The 20,035-nt window shown below is 33.2% G+C and overlaps 1 protein-coding gene across 1 annotated transcript in view; it reads right to left on the bottom strand.

Annotated features, from left to right (window-relative positions):
- PCDH11X (protocadherin 11 X-linked) overlaps nucleotides 1–20,035 on the bottom strand; it is an 820,557-nt gene that overhangs the window by 777,911 nt on the left and 22,611 nt on the right. The window contains exons 2-3 of the mRNA XM_011937280.1: nucleotides 10,426–10,531; nucleotides 9,706–9,764 (exon numbers count right to left, since the gene is read on the bottom strand). Coding sequence (XP_011792670.1) covers nucleotides 9,706–9,748 — 43 coding nt within the window. The 5' untranslated portion in view covers nucleotides 9,749–9,764; nucleotides 10,426–10,531. The remainder of the gene's footprint in view (nucleotides 1–9,705; nucleotides 9,765–10,425; nucleotides 10,532–20,035) is intronic.

The following is a 20,035-nucleotide window of genomic DNA, read 5'->3' on the forward strand; positions in this document are numbered from 1 at the left end:
AGCACACCAACATGGCACAAGTATTCATATGTAACAAACCTGCACGTTATGCACATGTACCCTAGAACTTAAAGTATAATAAAAATAAGTAAAATTAAAAAAAAGAAAAGAAAAAAATAAAATGGAAGTTGCATTTATAAGTATAATCAAACACTACTTCATGGATAGAAAGAATAAATATCATTAAAATGGAATACTACCCAAAACAATTTACAGATTAATTGTTATTCCTATGAAACTACCAATGACATTCTTCACAGAACCAGAAGAAAACTATGTTAAAATTCATATGGAACAAAAAAAGACCCCAAATAGCCAAGGCAATCCTAAGCAAAAAGAACAAAACATGAGGCATCACATTACCTGACTTCAAACTATACTACAGGGCTACAGTAATGGTACTGGTATAGAAACAGACACATAGACAAATAGAACAGAATAGAGAGCCCAGATATAAGGCCATACACCTATAACCACATGATCATCCACAAAGCTGAAGAAAACAAGCAATAGGGAAAGGACTCCTTACACAATAAATCGTGCTGGGACATCTGGCTAGCCATGTGCAGACAATTGAAATTGGACCCCTTTCTTACACCATGTACAAAAATCAACTCAAGATGAATTAAATATCCATAAAACCCAAAACTATAAAATCTTGGAAGACAACCTAGGGAATTCTATCCTGGACAAAGGAAGTGGCAAAGATTTCATGATGAACATGCCAAAAACAATCACAACAAAAGCAAAATTGACAAATGAGATCTAATTAAATTTAAGAGCTTCTGCAGAGTAAAAGAAACTATCAACAGAGTAAACAGTCTATAGAATGGGAGGAAATATTTGCTAACTATGCATCTGACAAAAGTCTAATATCTAGCATTTATAAGGAACTGAAATTTACAAGAAAGAAACAACCTCATGAACAAGTAGACAAAGGACATGAGGAGACACTTTTCAGAAGAAGACTTACATGTGGCCAGCAAGCATATGAAAAAAGCTCAATATCACTGATCATTAGAGAAATGCAAGTCAAAACCTCAATGAGATACCATATCACACCAGTCAGAATGGCTACTATTAACAAGTCAAAAAATAACAGATGCTAGCGAGGTTGCAGAGAAAAGAGAATACTTTTACAATGTTGGTGGGAGTGTAAATTAGTTCAACTATAGTGGGAAACAGCACAGTGATTCCTCAAAGAGGTAAAACCAGAACTACCATTTGACCAGTAATCCCATTCCTGGGTAACTACCCAGAGGAATATAAATCATTTTACCATAAAGACACGTGCACACAAATGTTCACTGCAGCACTATTCACAATAGCAAAGACATAGAATCAACCTAAATGTCCATCAATAACAGATTGAATAAAGAAAATGGTGGTACATATACATCATGGAATACTATGCAGCAATAAAAACTAATTAGATCATGTCCTTTGCAAGACCATTGATGGAACTGGAGGCCATTATCCTCAGCAAACTAATGCAGGAACAGAAAACCAAATATTGAATGTTCTCACTTATAAATGGGATGGAAATGATGAGAACTGATAGACACAAAGAAGGGAACAACAGACTCTGGGGACTAATTGAGCATGGACTGTGGGATGAGGGAGAGGAGCAGAAAAAATATTGAGTACTAGTCTTAGTACCTAAGTGATGAAATAAGTTGTATAACAAACTCCTGTGGCATGAGTTTGCCTATATAACAAACCCACACAGGCACATATGAACCTAAAAGTTAAAGAAATAAAGTACATATTTTTCCCACTAAAAAATAAGTAAAATAGAATTTGCATTCATAAGTTAAAATAAACACTACTTCTTGTGTGTTCTTTAGTTTCACAATAAAAGCATGTACTGGGTTCAGCCTGGTTTTCATGAAGGAATAGCATCTATAACAGAAAATTCAAATGTATTTACAAGATGTTCATACAAAGATACGGTATAAATGTTAGTGGTTGTATAATTTTTCTTTTGTCTTTCATCTAGGTAAATACATGAGAAAATGTTTTCTCTATTTAGCAATATTCTTCATCAACTGTGGCTTAACACATTTTAACTCCAAATATAAACGTGATATTAACCATTTAAACTTCAATTTGGGCTTTTAAAATAACCTTGCTACATGTGAGAAAACTTAATTTTAGAGAAGGCCTGTTGGGTCCTGCTTCAAAAGTATTAGTATATTTGAAAGTGCAAAATGATGAGCAGTAAAAAGTGGACGTTTTTCAAGACAACTCCCTACATAATACACAAAGATTTAGCTCTTCAAAAATAACAGTTTAGATATAAAATTTATTCTCTATAAATATCAGTTTGAAATTGAAACAACCATATAGATCCATAATATTTTATATTATGAATCCAAACTCAAAGCAAATGTATCATTCCAAATATATACCAACAATTTTAAGACATTATATTGAATGTATCAGTTCATGGGCACTGTGCCAAATACACAATAAGTGCTTAAGAAATGTTTGCTGGAGATTCAGGTCACCAATTCTTTTGTTTTAAATCTTTTCTTCCAAGAATATATCACTACAAGAACTGGCAAAGACTTCAAGAAATAACAGGAGTGATTTACAATAACTTGGAGTGTTCATTATTTTATGAATTCCATTTTATTCAAAAACCTAAAGTTTTCTGGTGATGGTGTATTTTACACACTATCTTCACCTGTAGTTATTTTCATTACAAATTACACTAAGTGGTTCTAAGGAAATCAGTTTTTCAAACTATTAGTAAGTAAAATATTTAAATTAATTTAATTAATCCTACATGTTTTCACAATATTTTTAGATTCCTCTTCTTTAATTTTTTTTTCCTGTTTACCACTTAGGACAACCACAAACCCCACTCCAACTCATTAAGAAATGAAAAAGGATTTATTTTGTCATTAGCCTTCATTAAGCATATTCCATGCTTTCTCACCACAAGTAAAGAACGAGCTCAAAGGGGTAATATACTAGCATATTGGAAGCAGAATGAAATACAATCCCCCTTTTATTTATAAATCAAGCAGTGCGTTAACCTCCAAACAATTATAAGTAACTATCAAATGGGAAATCAAGAAGGTATAAGTTCTGCCTCTACAGAGTTGGATACAGTGTTGCTTGCTGGACTAACAAACACTAGCCAAACTGTAATTGAGAAATGTTCATGAGATGCTTTATTTGTATGTTTAAAATAATAATCTTTGTGTTTCACTGTGAACATATGCCCTTGTGTGCATTTGTGTGCGTGCATGTGTAGACAGATCACTGTAAGGAAAATTGCCAATTGAAATGCCATCATACTAAACAATACTTGAAATGCAAGTGGTGTGATCAGGGTTACTCTCACATTAAGGCAGCCCCAAAATAGAACTTTCATTGCGTTCCATACCAATGCAATTTTTTTTTTCTTTTTTTTTTTTTGAGACAGGGTCTCGCTCTGTCGCCCAGGCTGGAGTGCAGTGGCGCGATCTCGGCTCACTGCAACCTCCCAGGTTCAAGAGATTCTCCTGCCTCAGTCTCCTGAGTAGCTGGGACTACAGGCGTGTGCCACCATGCTCAGCTAATTTTTTGTATTTTTTTTAGTACAGACGGGGTTTCACTATGTTTGCCAGGATGGTCTCGATCTCCTGACCTCGTGATCCACCCGCCTCAGCCTCTCAAAGTGCTGGGATTACAGGAGTGAGCCATGGTGCCCGGCCCACCAATGCAGTTTTAAGTGAGTAATACATTCAGATAAAAAAAATTATTTATGTATTTGTGGTTATTGTTATTTTGATTTAGCCATTGCACTGCTTATAAAAAATGTAATTTGTTTCACATTGGTTTTGAAAAAGAGATTACAAAAAAAGAAAATAAAGACACCATTCTTTTCATTCGGTACTAGAGGCTCCAATGACTTGTGAGACTTTTTGGTTTTTAGAATTATAACTTACGCTGTAATGATTTCAGTTTGTCACAGAGTACAAAATATGTGAAAATGGCCAGTATTTCATTTTAAATTATAATTTCTATATAGTTGATAAACGTAAAATATTTTCCTATTCCAGAAAATATTAGAAATGCTGAAATATTTTACTTTTTCTTTTCAGAGATATCCAACTCCTTAACAGATATCATAGAAGAAGCTACAACAAACACAACTATTTTACACTTGCTACAACTGGCACTCGCTCTAGGAAGCTGTGATCACATGGTGCATTAATTCTTTATATAACCTGACGACCCTGGAAAATAAAGACCAGTGCTCTTCATGATGAAATTACTTTGCATCAGGACTTGATTTATAGAGAGCACAAGAACAAAATGAGAAATAAAGGTGATTGACTATGCCTTGAAAAAAGAACTCTCTTTTCCATACAATAGTTACCTTTAGACTATAAGCATCTCGGGCTGTGCAATCCAATATAATATTGCTGTGTGTAGCTGTTAAAATTAAATTTAAGTCAGATTAAAAATTCAATCCCTTAGTTGTACTAGGCACATTTTAAGTGCTCAATTGTCCAGTGTGGCTAAGGACTTAAGTACTGGACAGCACAAATTATAGAATATTTCTATTACTACAGAAAGTTCTGTTGGACAGTACTAATCTAGATCAGGAGATCAGTAACCTTCAGCTATGCCTGCACCCAGGACAGTGAAATGATGGCTAGAATATCCAATTGATAGGCATGGGACAAAAAAAGCATAAAATTAAATAGTATAGTAAATTGTATTCTTGAATCATTTAGGAATGAGTAGTATTTTATGATTCTAAATCTTGAAACTATTACGCAGTGAATATTTTTAAGAGATTGGAAACTTGTTAACTCAAGAAGAAACAATCAAATCTCCCCTCCTTTTGAGTTAGAAATCACACTGTTCCAGATCCTCTGAGAGAACAAAAATGCACAGTTTTATAGTTATAAATAAATAGTATCTTAAAATAGATTATTTCATAAAACATTATATGATCCCAATGAGACCTATGTGATATGTTATATAAATAAATGTACTGTATCTGAGACATAAAAATTATGAAGTGATAATATACCAAAATAACTCTCCACTTGATAATCTTTAGTATACTGGGTAGGGTCGATAGGAGTTTGGAATACTCACCATGTTCTTCTCATTTATCACCATCATAATCCTTATACAGATAGTATGAAGATTATGATGCATGACAGAAATCATTAATCCTTCAAAAACCTCAAACAGAAAACTGAAGGGTATAGGGCAAATATCCTAATAGACAACTATGTAACTTCATCACTGTCTTGCTTTATGCAGTATCAGAAATGCATGCATACTCTAAATAAGTACCTGTGATACAGAATCATTCAATGCAAGCCACTATTTTCTAACATAGCCAATTACCCTTTCACTCTTAATGCATCTCCAATGTCCCTCAGCCCACACTGCCTCATCCTTCCTTAAATATGTGGTCAAACCACTAACATACATTGGCTAACACAGTTCAGAAATTTCCTCATATTTCTACTTTTGTGCAGAATTTCCCTTGACCCCCAAGTTCTCCACAGTGCTGGATGCAGTCTTAATGAATGCCACCGATTTAACAATTTTTTGTATTATCATATAATATGTGTTTTACAAAGAAATCACATTTAATGAAGCCAAAGACTCTGAGAGTTTTAAAAACGTAGAGAAAACAAATTAAATCACTAGTAAAAGCCATTAAGCACTGAAATGCAAATAGAATCCTTCAGTGTTCCCTACACAACATATAGTCTTGTTCCCAATCCCTTTCTTCCCTAAAAAGTTAAAAGAAAAGGAAATCATTGCTATTTTTTATGAGTCAGCCCTTCTCCATTTTAATTTGTCTTTCCATTCTATTTGAACAGGAATGAACAAATTGGGGCAATGTATGGAAGATTTTATATTCTAATATTTTTAATTTTATATGATGATTTTCAGAATTTATCACATAATTATACACAAAACAAACATATATGCATTTTGCATATTTGGGATTTTTTTTTTTGAGACTGAGTCTCGCTCTATTGCCCAGGCTGGAGTGCAGCGGCGGAATCTTGGCTCACTGCAACCTCTGCCTCCCGGGTTCAAGTGATTCTCCTGCCTCAGCCTCTGAAGTAGCTGGGATTCAAGACACCCACCACCAGGCCCGGCTAATTTTTGCATTTTTGGTAGAGATGGGGTTTCACCATGTTGGCCACGTTGGTCTCAAACTCCTGACCTCAGGTGATCCACCAACCTCAGCCTCCCAAAGTGCTGGGATATTTTTTACCTTTCCCATATCCACTATATAATGTTGCTTAATTAGTTGTCATTTACATTTACTTATTCCTTTCCCATGTGTCAATATATTAACATGTCAACATGTCAAAATATGCTCTTTCTTACAGAGTAAAATTTTACCTAATATTACTTTCAAACTAGCAATTAAGTCCACAGACTAAAACAAGCAACAAAAAATAGGACTTTTATTTCTGTGTTGTGTGTCACATTAACGAGAAAATGCAAAATCAATTTTGTTCACATAGTCATTACCAAGTATATGAAAAAATAATTCGTTGGTAGTTCATTTTACCATTCTCAAGAAGAAGACATTTCATAGAGACATTATTTAAATATACTTTTGGTTTGATTTTCTAGTTTTAAAAATAAATGAAAAATTTTTTCGTACACAGAATGAACTGAAAGACTCCATTTTTTTGCAACTGTCTTAATGAACAATATTGATGATTTCAGACAAACCATTCATTCAGGGCTTCACATCCATTGTAGCAAGACCATTCATTTAAAGCTATTGCAAAATGTATATGATATGGAAATTGAGACAATTATTAATTTCCAATACTAAGAAATGTTTTATACCCTACTGAAAAAGTAAAGTCATAAAATGTTATTATATCCAAATATAAACTATCCCGGCAATAAGAAATTTAAATTTTTTAAAGATGTCCTAGCATGAGCTATGGAGCTGGACTGTCTTGTTTTATAATAAATCCAAGACCCACCACTCACTAGCTATGTGACTTTATGCAAGTTATTTAAATTCTCTGCATCTTTGTGCAAAACAGTTAACAATTTTATCTACCTTATAGTGTTATTGTATACATTAAATGAGTTAATATATGTAAAGTACTTAGAACAGTTTCTGGAACATTAATGTTATATGTGTTTGTAATTGTTGATACTGTTATTATAAACTAAAAAAAAAAAATAAACAAAAGTATTTGTATATCCTGCACTCACAAAGACAAGTCTAATCCTGTGGGAAAAACTAAATGGACTTGAATTCTAATATTAACTATGCCTTTAGGGTAGCTTTGACTTTGGACAAGTCATTTAGTCATTCTGTGCCTCATTTTACTCATTGAGGGTGAGTAGCATTGAGATTTATCTCTAGGATCTTTTCTTGTTCTAGCCATCTGTGATTGAAAGACGGTTTAATCATAAATACATAATCATTTGCATAATGGATCTCAATTATGAGCAATGCTACAGCTTTAAAAGATTTTACATCACAATTCCACATGCGAAGTCAAAATGTCTTTTCATCAAATGCATATTTCATATAATTTTCAGATTTAAAATTATGTTTATAAGGTTTAAAGACTGTGTGCTCTGTTTTACGTAGTTAGTGATTTTATAATTGTTCCCAGCTTGGCAACAACTTTTTTTCATGTAATTTAGATTAAAAAGCTTATTTTAAAAGAGTATGTTAACGATTATATTCGACTTTCAAGGTATGTTTGGTAGTATTTTGGTAATAAAATTTTCTTTCAAAATTTTATAACCCTTCATAACATTTTCAAGAAAGACATATCCCAATGACATTTATCTTTAGATATTATTATGATTGGTTTTCAAATGCTTAAACTGCACAATGAATGTTTTTGATAAAACAGGGAACATGTTGACTTATTAGATGATTTTAACTAATATTTAAATTTTTAAAGAACAAGTATAAATTAGGGAAAGTGGGGAGTCATTTTAATTGGATACATGTAATATATCTTGAAACTCTGTAATCCAGCACTGTGTTGAAAATATTAAAGCAAACACCTCACAAAATCAAGTGCATTTTGAAACAGTATTTGCAACTAAAATATGTGAACTATGTCATCACGATTTTGTGCTGAAAATAATAAAAATTTGACATCTCTAAATTTGATCACTTTAAAATAAAAAAATAATTAAAACCTGTTACAACTGACAACAACATTGCAACTTCATAATTTTTCACTAAGTACAGCTGCTAATTTTCAAGTGGAACTGTTAAAGAGACATTTGATGTAAGGATTGCTGCTCCTCTCTTTTTTTTTAATTCAGAAGAAAAGTTTTTTTAAAACAAAACATTTTCAAATATATTATCCAACCAGTACTTTTTTGTGGTCTACTTCCATGTTTTTATGGTGCTGAAAAATAACTATTCATTATTTTAATAATCATTATAAATAACAACCAAACCAAAACAACAACAGAAATTGAAAGCAAAAAAACTATGTTTATTACCTTTCAAAATCTATAGAATCTAAACTCTGAGTCCTAGCATTCAAGGTCCTCAGTTAGCCGCTTCTAAGAAATCTATTTCTCTTTAATTTATAATCCATGACCTCTCCTCTTCAGCCAAGCCAAGATCTACTCTCTAGCTATAATATTTTCCACATCTTCTCTGATCATCAAAGGTCATCATCTGCTTCAGAGCAATTCAAAACTCATTTCCTCTAAGAAATTTTCAGATTAACATCACATGGGGAAAATCTGAATAAGCATAACAGTAAGGATAAGGTTAAATGTAAGTGCTTAAGGGATTTGTGGTTAAAATATAACAACTGAGTGATGGTAGTCAGCAAGAAAAAAGTCTTAAAGCAAGGAGTTTTGTTTTTTTTAACTTTAAAATGGAAACAAATCTCATCAATATTCAATTAGCATATTCCATTGCTCATCTATTTTTCTTCCGCTCCTTAAAAAGTACACAGAATATTGTTTTGAACTGAATGGACTGAATGTCTTATTGAATAAGAGATTTTCACCTTGGTTTAATTTGACTTTACTATCTGAATGTTAATTTTTTGTAACTCCCCTCTACTATCTCAAGTTCTCTTAAAACCAAGCCTGGTACAAATATCAGGTCTATAAAATGTGGTGTATATATAAAGCTGCAATAAAGAAAAAGATTATATTAAACTGTCAATGATTAAACTACAGACTGTTTTATTCATGGCAGTTTGTAAATTTAAGCTGTTTCTAAATATGGAAATAATGTGATGAGTTATATTCCAACTACGTGCAAGGGACTTGAATAATTTGGGAAGAACTGTGAGGCACAAGGGGAAACTGGTAGGAGCAGAGGATATGGAAAAGACTGCAGAGAAAACTTGGAAAGAATGAAGGTATTAAAGAGAGAAAAGGGATGACTGAGAGGTAAAGAATGATTTTGAGCCTTCGGACCAACTAACAAAATAAGAAGTACTCATAGAGTCTGAGCAACAACTTGGGATTTTTGTTGTTGTTGTTTTACATCTCTCCCTACATGATATCAGTATACTGGAATATAGACTTCCCCTTCCTCTCATCCAATCTCATTGTTAACATTTTAAACTCGAAACCAATCTTTTAAGACAATGAAAGCTTCAAACATGAAAAATTGGAGTTCAGATAAAATTACTACTCCTGAAAAGACCCAGAGGAAAGGAGACGTATATGGTATTTAATATATATGAAACTCACCTTGAAATATCTGAATTAAAACCCACTGTCGTTGAGTCTTCATTGTGTTCTGCAATCAACTGTTGAGTGGGGGATAAAAAGAGGGAGGGGAAGGAAAAGGTCTTTGCCTCCAGTACGTTGTAATCAGTTTAAACTTAAATGAAATAGATGCACTGAAGAGATAGGGCTTCAGTAACCCAAATCCTGCACTAGATAGGAGGTTCCATGGCAGGACCTCAGAGTGCTGTTAGCAGCAAATCATCCAGGATTCTGAAATGTAGGCACAAAATATTTTTTGAATTAAAACTGAAATGAAGTCTCTGCTATCCTTATTTGTCTGCTAATGAAAGCTTAAATAAAAACACCCTTCCCACCAACTGCTATTATTCCTTGGATCATTTTAACAGTTTTATAAACCTAACACATAAAATTGGGAATTTGCATAAGCTTATCAAACAGTAGACAGGATAGATTCAAAGTTCTATTTATATGGAAAAGGTGTGACCCTAGCCCCATTGGCTAGTGGTATTTATTTCCTGACTCTGAGGAAAATGGTTATGCCTGCCTTGAATGGTAATCACATAATATACATCACTAAAAATGTTTGATTACCTACATATCAATTTCATTTGTTTTCAGTTGTTAACCTGATCTTAGCTATAATGCCTCTTGTTATCAATTCATACTCTCTTAGGGGGGAATTTCTAATTCTGTAAGGAGGATAGCAACACACTGTCTCACCCAAGCTTGTCAGCTTCTTCACAACATTACAAAGTTGAGAGCAGCTGAGGGAAAACCTCTCTGGTATGCGATCTGTGGAATCCTTCTTACTCACAACAGGATTTTCCTATGAGGGGTCAAACACTTTCAGCTGGATTTCAAGAAACCACAAATCTAAATTAAAAAAGTAGACAACACATGACAGAGGTCCAGCACTATATGGCAGGATCCTCCAATTAGCTGTTTTGGCTACAAATCAAGAAAAGCTTAAACATTTCTGAACAATTTTAGATTTTGGAAAAAGGGAAGCAAAGAACATAAAGATTGTGTTTTATGATCTCATGAATCTCTCTCGGATTAAAAAACAAAAAATCCTCGATACTTTTGGAGGTAGGGTATACTGGAAGGTATTTCTTAGCTTTAACAGGGAATAAGCTATTAACATTTTTGAAAAGCCAGCCCAGCCTGTTGTATTCTTATTCTAATTAAGCCAGACTTGTTAAAGCATTTAATGCATATTTATATGGAAAATATGACATCTTCCTACCTACATAAATCATATTTTGAGTTTTTTATTATTGATGTTGCAAAAAATATGGATTAAATGAAAAGTGATAATAATGATACTAATACAAATCTTCAACTTTGAGGGGTAATTGCTTATATTGTAAATGGCTATAAATTATACTTTTTATTATGGGAAGTGGTAGTCCTATGCCTTATTATTTGTTATTATGATCTTCCCAGAATTCCATAGAAGTGTTTCTCTCATCCATTCCTCCAGCAAAAATTTCTAGAGCAGTACTATCCAACAGAACTTTCCACAATGATAAAAGTATTTTATTAAAATATCTGCATGGTCCAATATGGTAGCCGCTTGTGCCTGTTAACCACTTGAAATGTGGCTAGTGCAACTGAGGAATTAAATTCTTAATTTAATTAATTAAAATTTAAATACTCACATGTAGCTAGTAGCTACCATATTCAACAGCACAGTTCAGAGATACTTCACATTCTGTTTTTAATTTGGAGTATTCATGAATTTACTTAAGGAAAATGTGTTTTGTTACGATATTCCATCCTCTTCCATCCATTCATCCATCCAGTTGATCTGTACTTTTTAAACACCCTCTGTGTATAAAGCACATGTTAAGTTTATGTAGTGAGGGAGATAATACAAGATTTGTAGAAGATAAATATTATACTAAATAAGCTAAGTGACAAAGGAAGAGCAAAGTGATACGGTAGTACCAAAGAATGTGAATATTTTGAAATGTGAATACTTTGAAATGTGAATACTTTGAGGTAACGGAATTAAGAAGAGGTTCATGAAAGAAGTAGCTCTTTAAGTGTTTTTGATAAATAGCTGGAAGATGTAGGAAGAAAGATTGGAAGAGAAAGAGATTGCAAGATAGAAAAGTCTAAAGTTTAATCTGGAATGTGGGTATAAGGAAGAGGAAATAGTCCAAAGCTTTTGAAGTGTGAATGACTGAAGAAGTTAGTGCCAAGAACAGATAAGGCAAAGACAGAAGAAGAATATGTTTTACAAGAAAATGTTGAGACTAAGTAACATAATTTACTTTAATCTGAGATTTTATAAGTTACTTAATTATAAAAGTTTTTTGTGATAAACTTTAATTACAAATGAGCTGAAATTGTAGCCATTAAACAAAACTTATACGTTAATTATAATTTTACTAAAGATAACTATGATCAATATGGAAATGAGATATGCTTAAAGAGACTTCTAGTAAAGGATGAGCATTAATCACCTATTTAACCTTCCATATTGGCTTCTATATTTAAAGACTAAAGATTAGGGCAGCTACAGTAAGTGCAGATAAACACAAACATACATGAATTTTCTCTTATTTTCTGTGTACAATTATTTAGGCAGTGCCAGATAACCTATTTTTTTTTTCATGTCCCAGGGGAGTGCCTTAAATACTCCAGCCACTATTAAGTTTTTTATTAATCTAAAAGCAAAGACCAAAATACTCTGAGAAAGTAGATATCCTTATAATGTGATGTGGATAGCTAATCAAATGCCATAAATATAGAACCTTAGTGATAGATTTATCAATGCCCAGATCCATCACACATTCCTTTCTTTTTTTTTTTTTTTTTTTTGAGACGGAGTCTAGCTCTGTCGCCCAGACTGGAGTGCAGTAGTACAATCTCGGCTAACTGCAACCTCCGTCTCCCAGGTTCAAGCCATTCTCCTGTCTCAGCCTCCCGAGTAGCTGGGATTACAGACGCCCATCACCATGCCTAGCTAATTTTTGTATTTTTAGTCGAGACGGGATTTCATTGTGTTGGCCAGGCTGGTCTCGAACTCCTGACCTCATGATTCCCCCACCTCGGCCTCCCAAAGGGCTGGGATTACAAGTGTGAGCCACCGCACCCAGCCACACATTCCTTTTGAATATACATTTATTAACAACTGTGAAATCTGAATAAAAGTTAATATTATCTACAGAGATCTTTGTTATTTTTGCTTTGCCTCTGTTAATTAATGCTTACTATGTTGAGCAGAAAATCTTTCTTTGCAAACAAAGGAAGAATTGAATAATGTTTCCATAGTCTGAGTAAATAAAATTTTAAATAAATAATCAAGTATTTAATACAAATACATAATCAGAAGAGTGGGAGATAGTTAGGGTTATATCTCTGCCTTTAATAAAGACCAGTCCAATAATGGGTTAAAGTTATTTTTCTATCTGAACCTTCATCGCTGCATCGACAGAGCTAACAGATAAGGGTGTTATTTCTTTGAAAGCAATGATGAATTTCATAAATTTTATTAAAATAAGTGTTTTTTTATTAATGTTTATAATAAAAAATTTTTAATTGAAAAGTTGTAGCCCTTTATATTTAATATTTTGTGAACCAGTTAGATGCACTTCATGACTTAGGGGCTACAGCTATGTTGGTATTTTTTTTTTCTCCTAGAATGATTTATGAGGAACAAGAGGTTGTGAATCTCTTGTGAACCTACGAATACACAGTTTGCTAACACATAGATTCTAAAATTCTGAAATTTCTGATTCTGATAAAATATCTCTATGAATTTGACCACCCAATAGAATGCTGGTGGGTGAATTAAAATATTACTTCACCAATATATTTTTCTCTCTCTCACACACACACACACAGACACACACACACACAAAACCATCCTCATTGGTTGATTCAAGCTTATAGATATTAATTTGTCAATTCCAGTTGCTGTCTTAGTTATTGATTCTTCTTGTTGACCTTTATTTATTTTTAATTTTTTTAGAGACAGGGTTTTCGCAGTTTCACCCCGGTTGAAGTTCAGTGCCATGGTCATAGCTCACTACAGCCTCCAACTCCTGGGCTCGACCAATCCTCCTGCCTTAGCCTCCCGAGTAGCAAGGGACTACAGGCACACATGAACAGACCTGCCTAATTTTTTTTTTTTTTTTTTTTTTTTTTTTAGAGATGAGGTCTTTCATGTTGCCCAGGCTGGTCTCCAACTACCATTCTCAAGCCATCCTCCCATTTTGGCCTCCCAAAACACTGGAATTACAGGCTTTCAGCCACTGTGTCCAACCCCTGTTCACCTTTATATCGATATAGTTTATGGAGATATTTCTGTTAAAAGATAAACTACTTGAATTTTGTTCAATTTAGAGTTTTATTTCACTGCCTTTCCCTGATCCTCAGAATGCATACATCTATAAGACCACATCTTTATAGTAGAAAAACTTTATCTTTACTCAGATTTTACAGAAACTATAAGTAAAATATCTACTTTCTGCTGTTGTGTACATTTTGCTATGTGATGGCATAGATACAGTCAATAAGGGAGAACCACAAGAAATATCGACACTAGCTTCTGTCAATGGTAAGAAAGTTTCTGAAGTTTTTTTTGTTGTTTTTCCTGCACTAAGTATGGTCAAGTACTAAATTCCAGTTTGCCTGTTATCCCTCCACCAGCATAGGCCTAAGCTTAAACTCAAATTGTAACTTGCATACGCAAATTTAATTTGTATAGAAAAATTGAGTTTTTCAGTGAGACTAAAATTCCCATAACCAGGGTGTCTTATTAATTGAAAAGTGATAGGAAAACTCCCACAAATGAAGTAACTGTAATTTACACTCTTTGTGACTTACCATCTTGAGAAAACTTTATTTTGTAGTTTCAGATTTCTGTGGACTACAATTTTTAAACAGGTGTACTGTGAAGAATATGAGAAATCTCCACTTAGAGAATTTAAGATATCTAAGAGAATTGTCACAACTGTGAAAAGTGAGGAACATCAAATGCCCTTTGTCCCCTTTTTAAAGAAACAACATTTTCTAGTGGATATCAAACTCTTTAAGTGGAGGTGTTTTAGCACAGACAAGACATTCCTTCATTTTAATTTTTTTTATTCTAGCAAGTTTTATTTTTGGCATACCTCAAGACAGGAAAAAATGAGTATTTCTTGCCAATTTTCAAAAATTAGCAAATCCTTAAAATATTCATTATAAATAGATCAAAACATTCAGCCACATGCTATTAAAAAGGCAGTCAATTTAAATCAAGTTTGACTAGCAAACTTTCTTCTCCCCCACCCACTTTTACAGTCCTGCTGATCTCCCTACTTTATAGTCCCTTATTCACATAAAATATACTAAATTATTTAAGAAAAAAGTCCTAGGCACTTCACTTATCCAGTATCACCTTCATATTAACAAATACTGTGTTCTTTTTATTTGAGGTGGGTAAGCATTCTATTTATTTTGCCCTGTATCTTTTTTGTCCTAATCACTAATTTTATTTTGTGACAGGATCTCACTCTGTCACCCAGGATAGAGTGCAGTGGTGCCCCCATGGCTCACTGAAGCCTCTAACTCCTCGGCTCAAGTCATACTCCCACCTCAGTTTCCCCTGCAGATGGAATTATAGGTGCACGCGTCACCGTGAGGAGCTAATTTAAAAAAAAAAATGTTTTTTGTAGCGACAGGGTCTCACTATGTTCCCCAGGCTGGTTCTGGTACTCCTGGGCTCGAGCAAGTCTCCTGCCTTGGCCTCCCAAAATGCGAGGATTACAGGTATGAGCCACCGTGCCCAGCCTAATCACTTATTTTAGTGTGAAACTACTCTAAATACATGAAACTGATAAACACTATTGTGAATATGTTTCTATCCCAACATTAGAACCTTGGAATATTAGAAATTCCTTTTTGATATGTTACTACAAATAATGATTTTAAAAATACATGCATACACATACATGTATGTATGTATAATATATGAAACATGCGATGTCAAGTGATGACATCACTTGGACTCGGGAAGGGGAACATCACACATCGGGGCCTATCATGGGGAGGGGGGAGGGGGGAGGGATTGCATTGGGAGTTATACCTGATATAAATGACGAATTGATGGGTGCTGATGACGAGTTGATGGGTGCAGCACACCAACATGGCACAAGTATACATATGTAACAAACCTGCACGTTATGCACATGTACCCTAGAACTTAAAGTATAATTAAAAAAAATAAAATAAAAAAAATAAACTGAGTCCCTTCTTCAAGAAAAAAAAAGAAAATATATATATATATATATGAAACATGCAATATCTAGATGAAAAGGGTCTAGTGTCTAGTTTAAAGAACGCCAGAAGATTGGATGATGAAATGCCTTTTAGGGAGAAACTGAATTATGGGTCTCAAACATGTACGTTTTTTGTATATTTCTGTATCTTGGGGGACTAAAATGTTTCAAAATGACTACTACATTTAAATATGTTGTAATAAGCAATTTTTAAATAGATCACGTGAATAGAATTAGAAGTGGTTATAGAAAGAAACTTAAATCTGATCCATTATCCTTTATATTCACAAAAAAAGTCCTTCTTAGAATAAAGTTTAGTATATTTGTTGTTCTTTAATATATCACAAAGGGAAAATGTAACTTCTAGGAGTCTTTTTTGTCACTTCAGTTATTATAAATGGAAATGAGTATTTTTCCTGACCATTTTACTATAGGTTATATTTGCTAGTTTTCCAAACTCTCTGGTTGTATCATGTTGAAAAATTAAAGAAGAACATTATTCTTGGATTTCTCTCTAAAACTGAGTAAAGTTCTCCTGGAAAATTATTCTTTCTAAGTAGGATCAAGTAATATTTCTTTTTTTTTTTTTTTTTTTTGAGGCGGAGTCTCGCTCTGTCGCCTGGGCTGGAGTGCAGTGGCGCAGTCTCAGCTCACTGCAAGCTCTGCCTCCCGGGTTCACGCCATTCTCCTGCCTCAGCCTCCCGAGTAGCTGGGACTACAGGCGCCCGCCACCTCGCCCGGCTAGTTTTTGTATTTTTAGTAGAGACGAGGTTTCACCGTGTTAGCCAGGATGGTCTCGATCTCCTGACCTCGTGATCCGCCCATCTCGGCCTCCCAAAGTGCTGGGATTACAGGCTTGAGCCACCGTGCCCGGCCAAGTAATATTTCTTTGGTTGTCTTTTATCATGACGTTTTATCATATGTCTATTATTATATGAACCATTTTTAAACTTTCATACTTAAATTACATAAATATCTAATGGTTCAAAACTAAAATGTTTATAAATATACAATTAAATGATAAATAATTACACTTTGAACTATACCCTCTCTGACCTGATAAAGTGATCAGTTTAAAAATACAATACCACTTTTGTCATAAAAGCAAAGAAATCCACAACTTTTATACATGTTGATTGAGCACTCATTTGAAAATGATGAAGTAACATTTATTTAAAGTAGCATTTATTTAAAAACAGAATTTCCTCAGAAATACCAGATTCCTCAGAAAAGCCAATAAATACATTACTAAAGACTGTATAAACAAAAGTTAAAATTTTAATTGAATTAATTATGTTTTAAACGGTCTTTATTTTTTTCTTACTTCCTCTCCAGTTAATTAAAAATGACCAGAACCATTTGAAATATAAAACTGCCACTTCATATTTTGTGGCATTATTGTAAATAAATCATATTCTCACTGACCAAAAAAATTTCCATTAAAATGGCATATTTTAAGGATATAATATTCTTTTAATTAACTCGACAATTTTTTTAAATGATTAATTTTGCTAAGAGTTTGAAAAGACTTATTTGGTAAAAAGGGAGAATGTATCATGTTAACATTGCTTAAGCTATTAAGAAAGAACATTCTTTATTTGTAGACTACTGTTGCCAGCAAGGCCACCAATATAAGAAGCGTAAAACTTCCACAATTTAGCCAACAGTGGGGATTATCTCTATCCATATGTGATTGAAAAAATGTGGGAAAATTCATAGTTTTCTACTCAGGCTATTTGGATTCCTGCTGCCAAGATCATATACACACTAGCAAACTCCTGCAAGTCCTAATCCTATTAAAAATATATAAAGGAAATACAGATTCATGTTTCTGCAAATTACTATGGTGACAAATACAGTGATTCACTAAGCAGCTGGAGTCATGTTAATACAATTTCCAAAGAATGTAATCAGTTATTAAAGTAATAGTAGTTACCATTTATTGAATTCTTATTACATGCCAAGAACTGTGCTAAGTGCATTTAATACAGCAATGTTATGATAAATGCACTGTTATTGTCACTTCTGTTTACATATGAGGAAATTGAGACTCTAAAATTTTAATAACTTGCCCAAGTTCACAGACCTATTAAGGTACACAGCTAAAATTTGAAAGATTTATATGGGTCAAAAGCTTAAGCTCTTAGCTACTACACAGACTTTATACAATACAAAATATGTTTATTTTTCACCTACACTAAAATAAATAAAACTTAGTAAAGTTTTGGAATCAGAATCTAGATTGTAATTATTAAGGACGTCACCCAATAAAGAACTCTTCTGTTTGAAATGCAAGTTTAGAAAAAAAAAAAAAAAGGAAAAGATAACTGATGGCAAATGGTTTTGTTAATTTATCTTTTTCTCAGGAATCAAATTTTGCAAAATTTCTGATAATGGGATAAACAATTATACGGAAGCATCATTCCGTGTGTTTCTATAATCCATATTAAATTGCAAACACAATAAATCTGCAGAAACAAAAAATGCTAACATTTGATCCAAATGCCTATCTCATTAGAAAAATGCCTATTCATTCAATAAGTAATTGAATAGGAAAATAGATTTAGTTGATGCTACATTTCATTGAAATTGATGTCGCATAATTGGGTAATTTGTACTAAGGCATTAATAGAACTGTGTTTCATTTTTCAGAAACTCATATTAACATTAAATCAGAAGTCTCAACTTTATAAAGTGACTTTCATTTGATCTTAGCCAAAAGGCTGAGAAGTGATCAAATCTCACTTTCTCCAGAAGTATGCATTATTCATAAAGAGTTCTCCAACACTAATTTTTACTTAAGTCTAAGTAATTGTCTGGACAAATCTGCAGATGTGAGGAGAAATTCAGAAGATATCTCCACTGATAATTATGATTTTTCTCTGTTTCAGTACATCTGGACTGTGACCTTTGTTTATTGGTTGAAATAGATAAAATTGCTGATATTTAACCAATTTTGATCTGAAAAATATAAATTTCATGTAGTCCGACTTCATATATTCTATGTAGATATTTAGTAGTCAGACTTTCCACTAATATTCAACTCTCCATACAAATCACTACATTAATGAGAAAAGATTTATTCAAAATATCTGGGGAAAACATAAAACTAAGTGTGCAGGAAAGCTTATTTCATGCAGGTGGGCATTAATAAATATATAGAAATTGTGAGAATGTGTGGGCCTTCTTAATAATGTAACTTTAATATGGGGTGAGGAGTAGGATGTTTAAATATGCAAAGATAAATTTCTTATTTGAGAGCTGTTAAAAGCACAGCAGACAAGACAAGGTGTGGTGGTGAGAAGCAGTAAACAGGGGATCAAAAAAGATGTATTTTAGACAACAGAATTAATTGACCTAAATTATGTGCAGCATACTGTACTAGCATAGGTAACCATAACTGTGAAGAAAAAATGACAAAAGGCACACAAATATGAGCTGAGAGAGAATCCCTCTCTAGTATCCACATAAAGAAAATTGCCCATATTTAATTTGAAAGATTTCCACTGAGCAGGAACACAGACTGCCAACAACAACTTAGGTAGACATGTTACTCCATCTTCTCTAATGTGTGCATGCAGATGCATGTTTATGATTGTCAACATTGCTCCTTAAACATATAGAATGCTATGATGGACAGAAAGAGAATCTGCCCCACTTGCTGGAAGGGCATTTTCTGAATTATTTCAGTGAAGCATTTTCTCTCGAGACCAATTCTTCAAGAAAGTGCATTGTTAATGCATCAGTGTGCTTTCAAATCAATCAGGATTTTATTGTTTCATTTAAATAAAGTTACTTAATATATGTTGGCCTTTCAGACTCTTCCCTTTCCTAAGCATCTTTCACATATATTGTCATCTAAGTGTGACTGGGAGTCATATGTAACACCTGGAGGACTGATAACAAATGCTACATTTAATATATTCTGAGAGCTTGGTATTTGGAGTCTATGATGAATTCATTTACACAATGAAGAATCTTTCTGCAAAACAAATCATTAGTAATTAATATTGTAATCATATCATGTATAATTTCAACTTTACTGTGAACATTTTTAT

This window comes from Colobus angolensis, unplaced genomic scaffold (genome assembly GCF_000951035.1).
Source record: "Colobus angolensis palliatus isolate OR3802 unplaced genomic scaffold, Cang.pa_1.0 Scaffold161, whole genome shotgun sequence".
NCBI classification, from domain to species: domain Eukaryota; kingdom Metazoa; phylum Chordata; class Mammalia; order Primates; family Cercopithecidae; genus Colobus; species Colobus angolensis.